This window comes from Oenanthe melanoleuca, chromosome 1A (assembly GCF_029582105.1).
Source record: "Oenanthe melanoleuca isolate GR-GAL-2019-014 chromosome 1A, OMel1.0, whole genome shotgun sequence".
Lineage (NCBI taxonomy): Eukaryota > Metazoa > Chordata > Aves > Passeriformes > Muscicapidae > Oenanthe > Oenanthe melanoleuca.
This window is the reverse complement of record NC_079334.1, coordinates 58,555,701-58,569,004: the sequence shown is the minus strand read 5'-3', so window position 1 is coordinate 58,569,004 and position 13,304 is coordinate 58,555,701. Positions and strand designations below refer to the sequence as shown.

Here is a 13,304-nt window from a genome sequence, read left to right as displayed (position 1 = left end):
TACCTGGAGGTTCAACCAGGCAACTGCAAATTTAGAGCTTAGCTGTTCTTAGCTGTTTAGTTACACTTTGTACACAGGCCTTTCATTAACATCCCTTGCCAAATACTCTGCTTTTCAACACTAAATGTTGTATTTTCACATCTAAGACTTAACCATGGAAACCTTGGTCTTGTGATAAGTTTTGGTTCTCCAGTTTGTATTCTCTTTCACAGTCTCCAACTGTTTGTCAATCTTTCTGTTCTACCTGAATCCTTATAGCCAGGAATAAACTTATCTGTCAAGCTGGTGTGAAGGAGCAGGAAATTGGAAATTAATTATTCCTTTGAATAATATCTGGATCCAAAGCATCAAATAATCATGCTATTGCTTATCCCAGGTTTCACCACTGTGGCCAAGTGGCATGATTACCTTTTTATTATGTTGTCATTGAGTGTTTGTCATTCCACCATGTGGTATTAAAATGAGTCTATTATGATTAACACCTGAGCTCCCCATTTCCACAGAACAGATTTCAAAAGCAAATTAATAAAATTTAGAACCATGCAGACAGATTGATGTATATTAAACACCAAATAGTGAAGTTACTGCTGTGTAATTTAATATTGACAACAGTCAGAGGAAGCCAGGAGGTTCTCTAAGTCTCTGTAATTACACTTATTTGTTGCTTTATGATGAACTTTTGTCTAGTGCTCCCAAATCTCAGAGAAATCAGGAGGAGGGAGACTCTGAGCTCATTAGCAACATCCAGGGCCATCTGAGATGCATTGGCATACCAAGAAATCTTCCCTGGAATGGCAGAGTAAGGATGACAGCTGAAGCTCTGAAGTTTTCCATAGAGTCTGTGTCATATCTGCCAATCTAGGACAGGTTTCTGAATAACATTAGGTATGGCACCCTGGATACTAGACCTATGTTTCTGCATCTGTGTTAAGTTCCTAATTCACAGACTATGACATGAAAATTTACTTGTCTGAATATCAATATCAAAATCTGGCATATGTGCTTGTGTGTCTGTTATAACTGATGGGGTCTTTAATTAACTGCTGACATACAGATATCCTATTCTATTGAGATACCTGTGGATATTCCATCTCACTTCCCACTGAAGGTCCTTTTGTCACAGCTGGAAACACTAGGAGGATACACATGCAAGCAAAAGAATGGATTTATTATTGTGTACTTTTCCCCCACACTTGCCAATGACATTTTGTGAATGTATTTTCAGGAAGAGGATTTTAGGACACTGTATGAAAACAACTTATGTGCCATCTACATTTTAACAGAAAATATTTGGAACATGCCTTGATATGCATCAACGTGACATACTATAATGCAATGTGAGATTTCTTTATTGGGCTTAGAAAGTGTTAAAGCTTAAATGGGAGCAGAATCTAAGCACATGAAAGAGCAGAGAGAGTTAGACAGAGTTTCTGACTGTCAGAGAGCTCCGAAAATTGATGCAGTATTCCTGAAAAGTTTTTGAGGCTTAAATTAGCTTTTGCTAAAGCCAGGCTGAGTTGTCAGACGTGTTCTTAGCAAGCATACAAAGTCTTTATGGGTATGGCAGCACTTGCAGGCCCTTCTAGAAGCAACAGCCACAAGCTGTCAGGGTTCTGAAGTCTCAATTTATATTCCAAATGATGTTGCTGGTTATGTGCATATGACACATACCAGGCTTTTCACCTTGCTGGGTTTGCTCTGCTCAGGGGGAATTGCATTCAATAATACTTTTTTGCCCAAGACAAGGCATTGCTTTCATTACCAGTTCCCTCAGCATTAGAGCAGTACAGTCAAGACTGTAATTGCTAATGTGGAAAGAGAACAGTGACACTGTTTTTAGCAGCAGTCATTGGACAACACATGTGAGCAAACCTGGAGATTCTTCAGGGAAAATTTCCCTTCAGCCAAACAAAAGGTTCTTTTTCATGTCTGTACAAAAATATACCCTTGACCTTTTCAAAATGTTGATAGAATCAACAACCTGAGAGCAAACATATAAAATATCTTGCTCATCATGTATGAGTACCTATGCATGCAGACTTTTGCTACTTGGGTTTGTATTTAAATGAAAATACATATTCTTAGACTTCAGAGACAAAATAACAGTTCATCCAAGACTACCTGCATCTCCAAGTCAAAAACTAGGATATGAAGCTAAGGATTTGAACTTTTAGTAGAAACTTCTGTCATAAAAAGAGACGAAGCTCTTCAATTCCATAAGATAATTTTTTCTACTCCAGGTCAAGTTGTCCCAGTAAAATCTGTTCTGCAGCAGCATTATCTCTATTCCAAGCCATGATTGTCCTTCAGATAATATAGTTTGCTATCAGCAAGGAAATAAATCTGTGACAGAGTAACGCTGTTCTGGTAATTGGTGTCTGAAAAGACAGTTTGTGTAAAAATGAGACATTCTATAGGTGTTTAATATCTAACTTTGCCCTTGGAAAATAATTCATTCTTGCTGACCACATACAAGGTTTGTTCCAAAAATGTCTTTTTCATTTCCGCAAATTGAGATTTTTATTCTTTTTTTCAACCTCTAGTACATTTACGCATCAGAAACTGTCACTAACTGTTACATTTGCCTCTGCACTATTTTAGATATGATACAAAAATTCTCTGCCTCACATCCAGATTAATTAGAAGGACATGGTACTTGTCAGGTTTTTTTCCTGGTTTCATAAATTATTTTAAATCTCCAACTCAAGCAATTCACAGAGCTGTAGCAGCCAAGGAAAATAAGTACCTGTATGTCCATTAGAATGCAAATTAACTCATTACTATGCCAGCTTCTGACCTTTTCTGATGGCTGTATTCTTGCTAACAAAGACTCTTTGCTATTCATGAAAGTGAAATTTAATGGTAGCTTGAGATTCTCTGGTGTATTTTAGATTACATTCTGATAGACTCAGGTGACCGGTGAGGGTTCCAGCTTGAACAGCAAATACTTCTAGTATTCATGACTTTGAATAGTTATCCTTTTTCTAATTATTTGTGAAGATTTGAATATTGCAGAAAATTTGTTGCTTAAGCAAACTAGGTCAGTGAAACTTCAGGAACTGCACAAAAAGTGCTCCTGTGTTTAAAAAGCTGAATATTGATAGTACCTGATCTCACAGTTATTTAAGCTTTTGTATCAGCTCTATAAACATAGAAACTTAGAATCACAGAATCATAAAAAGGTTTCAGTTGGAAAATACCTTAAGATCATCAAGGCAAACCATTAACCCAGCACTACTAAGTCCATCACTAAACCATGTCCTGAAGTGCCACATTTACATATCTTTTAAATACCTCCAGGGATAGTGATGCAACCAACTCCCTGGGTAGCATGTTCCACTGCTTGGCAATCCTTTATGTGAAGAAATTTTTCAAAATATACAATCTAAACATCCCCTGTGCAACATTTTCTCTTGTTATGTCTCTTGTTACTTAGGAAAAGAGATCACTTCACCACAACCTCCTACCTGAAGAGCAAAATGGTCCCCCCTGAGCCTCCCTTTCTCCAGGTTAAACACTCCCAGCTCCTCAGCTGTTTCTTATCAGACTTGGGCTCCAGGTCCTTCACAGGTCCTTCTCTCATTCCAGCACCTCAATATCATTCTTGTCCTGAGAGGTCCAAAATTGATTCAAGGTGTGGCCTCACCATTGCTGAGTACAGGGGAAGGTCACTGCCCTGGCCCTGCTGCCACACTCTTGCTGATACAAGCCTGATGCTAGTGACTGTAAGACTTCTCCCAGCTGCTTACAGAATATTTCATGTTGGCCTTTCCCCTGATTCTTAAACGTTCAACCCTGTCATCACATCACTAAGCTACAGTCAAGACAGCCCCTAACATACAGAGCTGTTCCACCATTTCTCCTTCACTGCCTGTCTCTTCTGCAGAGTTTATACTCATCCACTGCAGCAGTCCAGTCATGTGAGCCATCCACCACTCTTCTGATGGCAGCTGTATCACAGCTTTCCAGCAGTACCAAGAACTGTGCTTCCAGCTCTTCCTGTTTGTTGCCTGTGCTGTGTGCAGTAGTGGAGACATGCCCCAGCTGGGCTGTTGATCCTGCCACCTTTCTGGGGGGAAGAGGCCCTAATTCATGTGTGACCATTGCCAGGTGCTTTCATGGTTTCTAGCACATCAACAGCCCTCATGTCTCTGCTGCTGCATGGATCTCCATCCCCTTACCTCAATGAGACAGCAGGCCAGAGGACACTGCTAGCACACTGTCCCTCAAACAGTGACATGCAGCCCCAGGGTTACCTCTAGCAAGCCTGGTTTTATCCCTTACCCCTCTCAAATCTGGTTTAAGTCTGTTTCAATGAGTCCTGCTGACGCCTGTGCATAGATTCCCTACTATGAGACAACTCTACCCTATCTGTTCCCTGAAGTCCTGGTGTTCTCTAAACTAACCCACAATCAAAAAAACAAAACCCACACTTGTGCTGGTGGCACCAGGCTCAGAGCCAAGGATTGATCTGCTGGTTCTTCCTGTTTCTTATGCCATAATCATCCACAACTGCAAAAATAGAGGACAACATGACCTGTGCTTCTGATCCCTTACCCACTCATCCCAAGGCCCTGAAGTCTCTCCTAATTTCCCTCTAACCTCTTGCAACTTCATCACTGCCTGCCTGAGAAATGAATAGTAGGGCTGTGTCAGGGTAGGAAGCTTTCTCTTCATACCTTTAACCAAGGCTGCAGGGAGCAGCAGGCTTCCATGAGAAGTGGGTCTGGCTTGCATATTGGGTCTTCTGTTCCCTTCAGAAGGAGTTTCCTGTGACAATGACCCATCTCTGTTTTGGAAGGCAGCTTTGGCACAGGGACCAGGCCAACTTGAGGACAGCATCATGCCCATGCTGGGAGAAGCACCACCCTTGTTGTGTTTGGTTCCACTAGCAGAGCCTCATGCCTGCCATGCCCTGGGGACACCTGGGGAGTTGAGGCAGTCCCAGAGGAGACATGCACTGGCAGGCACTTGTCACCACTGCCACCAATCCCTTAAGTCTCAGTGTTCAGCCTGGGGAAGAGGATAACAAATTCTATCACGTGTCTTGTCTGTCTGGGGAGCCTCAGGGCAGGCAGGCAATGAAGGTTAGAGCACAGTGCTAATAACACCAAGGTCATGGGCTCAGTCTCTGGATAGGCCATTCACTTAAGAGCTGGACTCGATGGTCCCTGTGGGTCTGTTCCAACTCACAATATTCTGATTCCAGCAGTCTGATCCTCTTGCACTCCCCCTGATTACTCACTTCATCCCAGAGGTGTCATTGAGCACAGGAGCTCCTCACTGTGCCAGCAGTCCTGGCACAAGGACAAATCCTGGCCCCAGGCTGGCAGCCTGTGTGGCTTTCAGGGCCTGGGGTCAGACCCCTGGACAAGTGTGTTCCCTCTGGAGCTCCACCTGGGCAGCTGTGTCCCTCATGGTGGGTGCAGAGTTAGAGAGGCCATGTCTTTCTTCCTGTAGCTGGCAGGTTTCAGCACCTTTCCTGTGTGCCCTTCTGTGCCAGCTGCCACCAGACTGACACACCATGCCCCTGATGCCACCCCATGCCCTGTGTGCCCACCCTGCTGGTGGTGCTCCTGGCCCTAGAGATCCTTACAGGCTCCTGGTCCTGTCAGCCACTGTAGGCTGCTGCTGGCTCTCCTCTGAGCTTCCCGAGTTCAGACCCCTGCCCCGTGCACCTCACCAGAGCATCCACAGCACAGACCACTCACCTCAGCAACCTCAGGACAATGAGATCAGGTACATTTTCCTAAGGTGCTCCTCTACCTCTACATAATTTCTAATAAGCTTTTGTCTCACACCTTATGCTGTGTGTCAAGAAGGCTGAAACTCTGAAAAGCTGAAATAAAGACTTGGACTCACGATGCCCCCAAGTCATCTGCAGTAGAGATAAGCCAGGCAGGGTGGTACCCCCATGGGGTAAGGATCTAACTGACCTTCCTTGGAACAGTCCCTGCTTTTTGCCTGTACCTTCATAGATTGTCTGTAGGCAGGAATGTATTCATTCTTTGGGATCACTTTTCATAGGTGTAGTAGGCCATAGAGTGAAAACCAGTGATGATTTAAACTGGAGCAGTACTCCTGTTGCAGTTTCACTTGGGTTGAGACTGAGAGCAATCAAGTAGTGGAGCATGAAGCAAAATGCCAGCACAAGCAACTGCTTTGTATAGTTGTGAGTCTTTTTTCAGGAAAAACTGAGTTCAGCAGCATCTGAGCATATGTTTATAGTCATAAAGAAGACAGATGTGTTTCTCACTGTTATTAATGTGAACCTGCATTTGATACAACAACTGATGACTGTAACCAGCCTTCATCTTAGTGCAACACAGTGCTGTATTCTTGCTTGCCGTGCTGCTTGTGTGCAGCCTGCTGCAAGGGAAAAGGCACTGGCCCTAAACAGATGGAATGTTGTGGCCTGATCAGAGGTAGTGGGTCATTCATCCCACTCTGATGTGGGATGTGTTGATTTTCGACCCATTGCATCAGGTGCCATCCCAGCTAAAGACCCAATGGATCCTCCACAGCATGGCACCATCACTGAAGGACAGCTGACAGCAGGACTAGCTAACTATGCTTGAAGAGCTAGAGCTCCCAGCCTTCTTACACCTACTCTTTATTTCAAGGTAAATCAACTTTTTGTTGTTGCTAGAGTAAGAGCTCAATATTTAGAGCTGTTTGAAAAATATGGGCCTTTGAAAAAATATTATGTAACTATGATTGATTTCATTAGAAATGGAACTACTAATTGCCATTCCCTATACATCATCTGATGCTTTAAATATTACATGATCAACTGAAACTTTTTATTACCTGCTTTTTTCATAAGTATTATTTCCATTTATTTTCATTCATTGCCTCCTTTTAGATTTTGTTTGCTACAGTATATAAATTAATTGAATGTACTACTTCTCATTGATCGTGTTTCTTTTCCTTAAAAGGGGAAAATATGTGAAGAGTAATGGAATTAATGTTATGTTTTTGTTCTATATACACACAAAAAATTACCTCTCCCGCAAGTATTTTCAGAATTTTAGCTGTAGGATCTCAATGAATCAGCTCAATGGTAGCATTAGTTCTATGAACACAATCTGACCATAGCTAACATAGCTCAACAACAGGTAAACATACAGAGAGAAACCAGGTGTACTGTGAATGGTAAGGAACAGTTCCCTGAACCCTGCTAAAGGTGAACCCCTGAGTCTGAGCTCTCAGTGTTCTCCCCTGACACACCCATTTGAAGTTAATGAGTATTTGATACCTTTGGAAATTAGGCCCACATAGACAACTGATAGACATCTCAGGGATTCCAGTAAGAGAAAGAAAAAAAGCACAGGGGAAAAATCTACTGTTAAAGTAAATTTATAAAGTAACTTTTCTAGAAAGAAAAACTTTTGCTTGAAGTGTTGTCAGGTGGATGTTGATAAGATGCCCATGGAGTCAGTTAATGCTCTGGGAATGCTCATCAGCCATCTGTTCAGTGACTTCCAAGCATCTAGGAAGGAGAAAGGTCTGTTCAGTGCTTAAGACAGCTTTACTCAGGAAGCCATATGCAACAAGGATATTAAAGAACAAAAAAACTCCCAAGCAGCCTGGTGAAAGCTGGTGGGCTTTCACCCATTAAAAGTGAAAGTGAGACAAGTGATGTGGAGGGATGTTGATTTACCCTGAACATTGCTTTAGATTAAAGGCTTTGTGTTTGATGCTGTTGAGTTCCTCCCTGCAGCACACACCATCACTGCAGAAATCCAACTGCTCCCAGTTTAATTATCCATGCACATCTGCCACAGAGGTGAACATCCTTAAAAGTCTTAGAAAAGACTTAGAATAGCTGTGTTACTTATGATTCTACAAGGTGTGAAGAACTTTTCCAGGAAACAATGCAAAAAAGTGAGAATAATGAAAATGGAAATGAAACAAAAATCATCACCAAGGAGCAGACTAATAACCAAGGGCTGGTTTTGTATTACTGACATTATGGAATTTGCCAAATTCATGATTTTTACTGGAAAAAAAAACAACTGAAAAGGAAACAAATCAGAACTCTGTCTTGCAAATGCTCTAAGTCCTGCCAGATAAGCTGCTTTTAGAAAACTAAACTTTTCAACAATAAATCCTTGCTGAAGTGGAAGGCATATAATATCTGTAAGAATATTTTACTACAAAAGCATACTTAACCTTGGATATAAGAAGGAGTAGATACAATGAGTATGATGTGATTTGTCTTTTGTTGCAGGACATCTTCATCAAAAAGGAGAAGTACAGTAAACTGAAGCTGGAATTTGCCTTGATCTGAAAAAAAAAAAAAAAAAAAAAAAAAAAAAAAAAAAAAAAGGAAAAAAAGTTTTTCTTCCTAATATATTTAAATCCAAAATCTGTTTTCAGCTCACAGTGTTTTTTTTTAGTTAAGTCACAACATAGAAACCATCACAGCTCTGATTTCCAGGGAAGCTCAGTTTGGAAGGTGGTAAATACAACTTAAAGAGCAATTTCGAAAAGAATTTTTGTAACACTGCTTTATGAGAAAATGTAATTCTGATTTTTAGAAAATGTGGTTATATTTTCAGCCTATTTTTTTGAAGTTAAATAAATATAAATGTTCATATGTTTTGGCCACCAGCTGCTGTACCTTATTACAGTTTAAATAGCCAACTTTGAATATGAAATCATTATATTCACAAAACTAATTTTGCAGAAGCATATGAGGTTATATGCTTTTCCTGTTGCATGCTTACATGTATTCTCCTGCTAGCACCTGGCTGAGTATTGGTGGTTGCTCTTTAACAAAAGCCAGGAGCTCCACTCTCCTTTCTGAAACTGGTGCAGACTGGCTGCCTTTACAAGGGATGCTAATAAAAAAGGTACAGAAATCTTCAAAAGATGGGCTGCAGCTGGTGTGGTGAGGTTGCTGTGAGAAGGGGTGGCTGTCAGGCACATGGGTGAGCCTAAAGCCACTCATGGTAAGAACAGGCTGCATGCAAGTATTTTTAGGTGAATCTAAGCTGACTTTTATTAGTTCAAATTTTAAAATGTATATGTGGATATGGAGGTGAGGTGTGTTTATATGTAAATGTATATAATACTCAGCTGCTCAAGTTTTTATGAAGACATTGCAAGTTGGACAGCAGGGGGCTGGAGTTTGGGGAGGGAGAAGCAGAAATCTGGAGGTGGAATGAGGTTGTAAGAGCTTATCCAATGTATGTTTCTAGTTAGATGTGAGTTGATTAGAAGGTTGAGCAGTATTATTATTGTATTAGTACTCAAAAGCTGCATTTCTTGGAGAACAAATTTCAGCCCTGTTGATAAATCAGTATCTGTATATGAGCTGATGCCAGTCTGCTGGTGGCTGTCATTCAGGTGGGATCTCCCTGTCCCTGGGGAATGCCCACACAGCATGTAAGGAGCACCAGAAAGTCCAGGGAAAATGTGGTGTGAAATGAGGTCCAACTAAATGAAAGTCCACTTCTGCTCATTGCCTGCTGCACATGTGGCTGCAGTCAACCATCTGTTGAGTGACACTGAATATACATTATTAAGGTATATCCTTCAGGTGAGATTTGAAGCCTCAGCTTACTACATGTAGAGAATTTGTTCCTGTACTCATGCAGAGTACTATTTAAAAGTGAAAATTAGAAGGAGGGGGGCAGCATGCCCAAGAAAGTGCATTTTGCTTTTATGTCTTTTCATGTGAAATTTCTTTTATGCTTGCAGTGTGCTACATATGCAATATTCTCTTGAATTCTTGGATTTCCAGGATTTGTTGCATGTGTTTGAATACCCGTGATAATTCTGGATGTTTGGTGCACAACAATTATCCACGATCAGTCTCATATTGAATAACTGATAATGCCATATATTCTATACAAGTCAGTTTTATATAGGTGGGGAAAAGGATGTTTAATTCAGCTGTGAGTGTAGGTCTTATGTGAGACAACATTAAAATTATCAAGAAATATGTAAAAGATGTAATGTAAAGTTTGCTTAATGGAATTAGGCTTCACTCCTTTAGCCTAGCACGTAGTCTTTGAGAGAGGTGAGAGATTCTCATCTTCCATGAGGTCAAGGTGTAACAGATGAAATTAAATCAGAAGAATAGATTTCACTATTAGTCCCAAGGTTTGTTACCTTTAGAGACTGTTGCTTCTATAGCATTGTTCTGTACACATATGGATCTCCAATTTTTCTTTTGTTTTTAATTTTCCTTTGGATTTTTTACTTCTCTGGCATCCTATATCCGTTATTTTTCTTAACATAATTTCATGCTGTGTGAATAAATATTGCCTTTTATTTTTTTTGAGTGTAGATGTTGTCATTTGTGTGTTGCAGTCTGTGCCCATAACCTCCAAACTAAATATAATATTCTCTTTTTTTGGGTGAATAATTTATTTTTTTTAATTGAGGGGCTTTGTTTAAAAAATCTTGACTTGATATATGTCACTGTTTATTTGATTTTTAAATACTTATTATATTTTTAATTGATAGCAAGTTTTTTATTATATTACCAACATAACTTATTTTTAGGTGGAGACAGTAAATAAATAGGGGGAAAAAATCTTTCAGTTTAATCAGTAGTAATTTTTGATGACAGTAAGTTATGAGAGGTGCACCAGTAGCAATGGGTAAGGAGTGTTACCTCTACCAATATTTTCTGATCAATAAATCAGGGTAATAAGTTGATTTGAGCAAATTTCTATTATCTATTAGAGCAGAAAATACTTTTTAGCTTTCACTCTTATTAGCAGTACAGAAACATAGTGAGCAATAAAAAGATAGCCATCTGCCATCCAATAAGTTATTTAATAAGTTTCTGCTACAGATTCTTTAATACTGGAAGTGGTGTACAAGCCAGATCTGTCAATGATGCCTGTTATCTCAGCTTGAGTTTGCAGATGGAAAGAAATCTGTCCACTTGTTAATAAAGCACTTTTTATCCAGGCACTGTAGAGTCAATAAACATAACCTTTCCAGGATTACTTTTTCCAATACCCTTTTTGTAAAAAAAAGAGCACTATCAGCTTACAGATCAGCATTACTGAATTGCCAGTGTTTCTCTACAAATGGCTCAAGTGCTTTTGCACTGCAAGATATTTCAGTTGAAATTAATTAGGTATCAGGGCAGAAAAGATTACCTCATTATCACAGAATTCTACAAACTTTAAATATATGTGCAAGTATAATTCCTGTTGTGATTTGTCTATAGCAAGATACTATCCCAATGCTCTCATAATTTAAATTTTCTTTTTAGACTCACTTTAGAAAAAGAAATAATGAAGTCAGTACTACTCTTTCAGCTGAATTCATTTTTTGACTGAAAGAGCAGCTCTACTATTAAATATCTCAGTTAAAGCCCCATTTCTGTTTCTGGCAAAAGAAAAGAGCTCTTTGTTATTGGCTTTTAATCTTACCTAGGAAGGTCCACAGACTTTCTTTACCTGCTATTAAACAGAGAATGTGTTTATCAATGAAAGCTGTATTGAAAGCTGGTATTTTAAGAAACCTGGCCCAATACCCTTTGTAAGGCTTCTTTTTATTTAATACTTTGCAAAGGTTTTTAACATTGTACTGCATAAAATAGGAACAGTGTTTACAAAGAGTGTTTCAAATTATTTCCTTTTATGAAAAAGACATATCTGGAGTTTTAAACATTTGTAAGCTATGAGAGTTGAAATCTAGGAAAGTCACTGAGGCAAGTTATCAATCAGTCAATAACTAAGGAAAATGAGATAACCACTTGTGTAAAAGAGGTAGTCATGACTTCTTGCTGAGACCAAAAACCAAGACGGTATCAAAATAAGCAATCCTCTCTAGACTTGGTCACCTTATCTAGACTGATGAAACAGTTATTTTTCTTCAGGCTTTTCTTCTAAAAAAATCTCTTGTATTATTAGGTTTTGTTGATGGGATGTTCTGAATGCTTCTTCCTAAAGGTGCGACTGCATTTGACACATCAATACCAGGTCATTTGGTGTCTTATCCAATGTCCACCAAGACATTTGGAAGTCCTTTTGATTAGTTCTTTTAATTTCAACCTAATCCCATGCTGTTTGTAAAGTATGGCAATGATCTCAATAGCTCCACTTGCATATATATATATGTATATGTATATTTATATGTATATGTATGTATATATATATATATTTCTATCTGTTTTTTCTTAGAAATTATCCCTTGTGTTTTGTGTTTTCACCCCTTTTGTGTAGAGAATTTTCATATCTATCAATATTATCTGCAGACCTGAATGAGAATGGGAGCATAGACACCACTTAGCCTCCATTCTTTATGCTTCAGAAAAAGCTGCTAACATTATTTTTTGTTTATTTCAGGTTTCTTTTCTCCATGGAAAACTCCAAAGCCTGTAAGTTCCATTTCAAAATTGTACACATTGAGTTGATAAGATGACTATCATGCAAAGCAAATTTTGGTAGATTTTCATCTCCTCATCGTGTCCCCAGCTCATGAGACACCTCTCAGCAGAGCCCAGCTCCAAGTGGCACAGCACCAGGGGTGGCCCCACTGATAAGCTCTGAAGGTCTGTTGACTTGGAGTCTGCCAGAAGTGGTTTGGAAAAAGGAAAACCTTGTTGTAAAAATGGGTGCCAAGAACTGGAAATGTGGTGGCTTGAAAATAAAAGGTCTGGAAGAGAAGGCAGCAGAAATGAGGCCAATCTTCTACTTGGCAAATTCTTTGCAATGGACAACATGCACTTTTTCTGGGTTACAAGTAGCTTGAGTTTAACACCCTGAAAAAGATTTTTATTCTTTCTTGCATTAGGACATCAGAGCTGCAAATAGTCACACTTCAAATAAGAGCTTGAGCTAGGTAACTGAGGTGCCTTTTAATCAACTTCTCTGTGTTTCTATGATTTTGATAGTAAAACCCAAAGTGTAAAGACTTCCTGCTGTAAGACTGTAAGCAATGTCTGTATTTATTCTGTTGACAAAACACAATATATTTCTTTTAGATTTGTGACAGCATTCACAGTATAAAAAGAATTTGTAGGCTACTATTTTTGGTTGCCTGGTTTGTTTTATTGTTGTAGGGTGTTGCTTGTTTGGGGGTTTTTTGTGTTTGTTTTTTTTTTTTTTTTTTAATTTGGCTTTTTTATTGAGATTTTGCAGACCTTGGAGCAATTCTTAACTCACATCAGGAGTGTGTAGAGGAAAATAGATCCTGAAGATTCCTAAGAGCAATAGGAATAACAACAGCAGTACCTTGTAAAGGACTTAGAGCCTTCTTATTGGAGAGCAGGCAGGGGAAGTACATTAAATCTGAACAACTTTACATACTCTTATATTGGAGTATGGCAT

At 39.3% G+C, this 13,304-nt stretch overlaps 1 protein-coding gene across 4 annotated transcripts in view; it reads left to right on the top strand.

The window, feature by feature from the left end:
- Positions 1-13,304, top strand: part of MAGI2 (membrane associated guanylate kinase, WW and PDZ domain containing 2) — a 677,636-nt gene that overhangs the window by 577,535 nt on the left and 86,797 nt on the right. For all 4 annotated transcript variants that reach the window (XM_056513256.1, XM_056513283.1, XM_056513274.1 and 1 more), the window contains exon 11: positions 12,321-12,352. In XM_056513256.1, the coding sequence (XP_056369231.1) occupies positions 12,321-12,352 (32 nt within the window). The remainder of the gene's footprint in view (positions 1-12,320; positions 12,353-13,304) is intronic.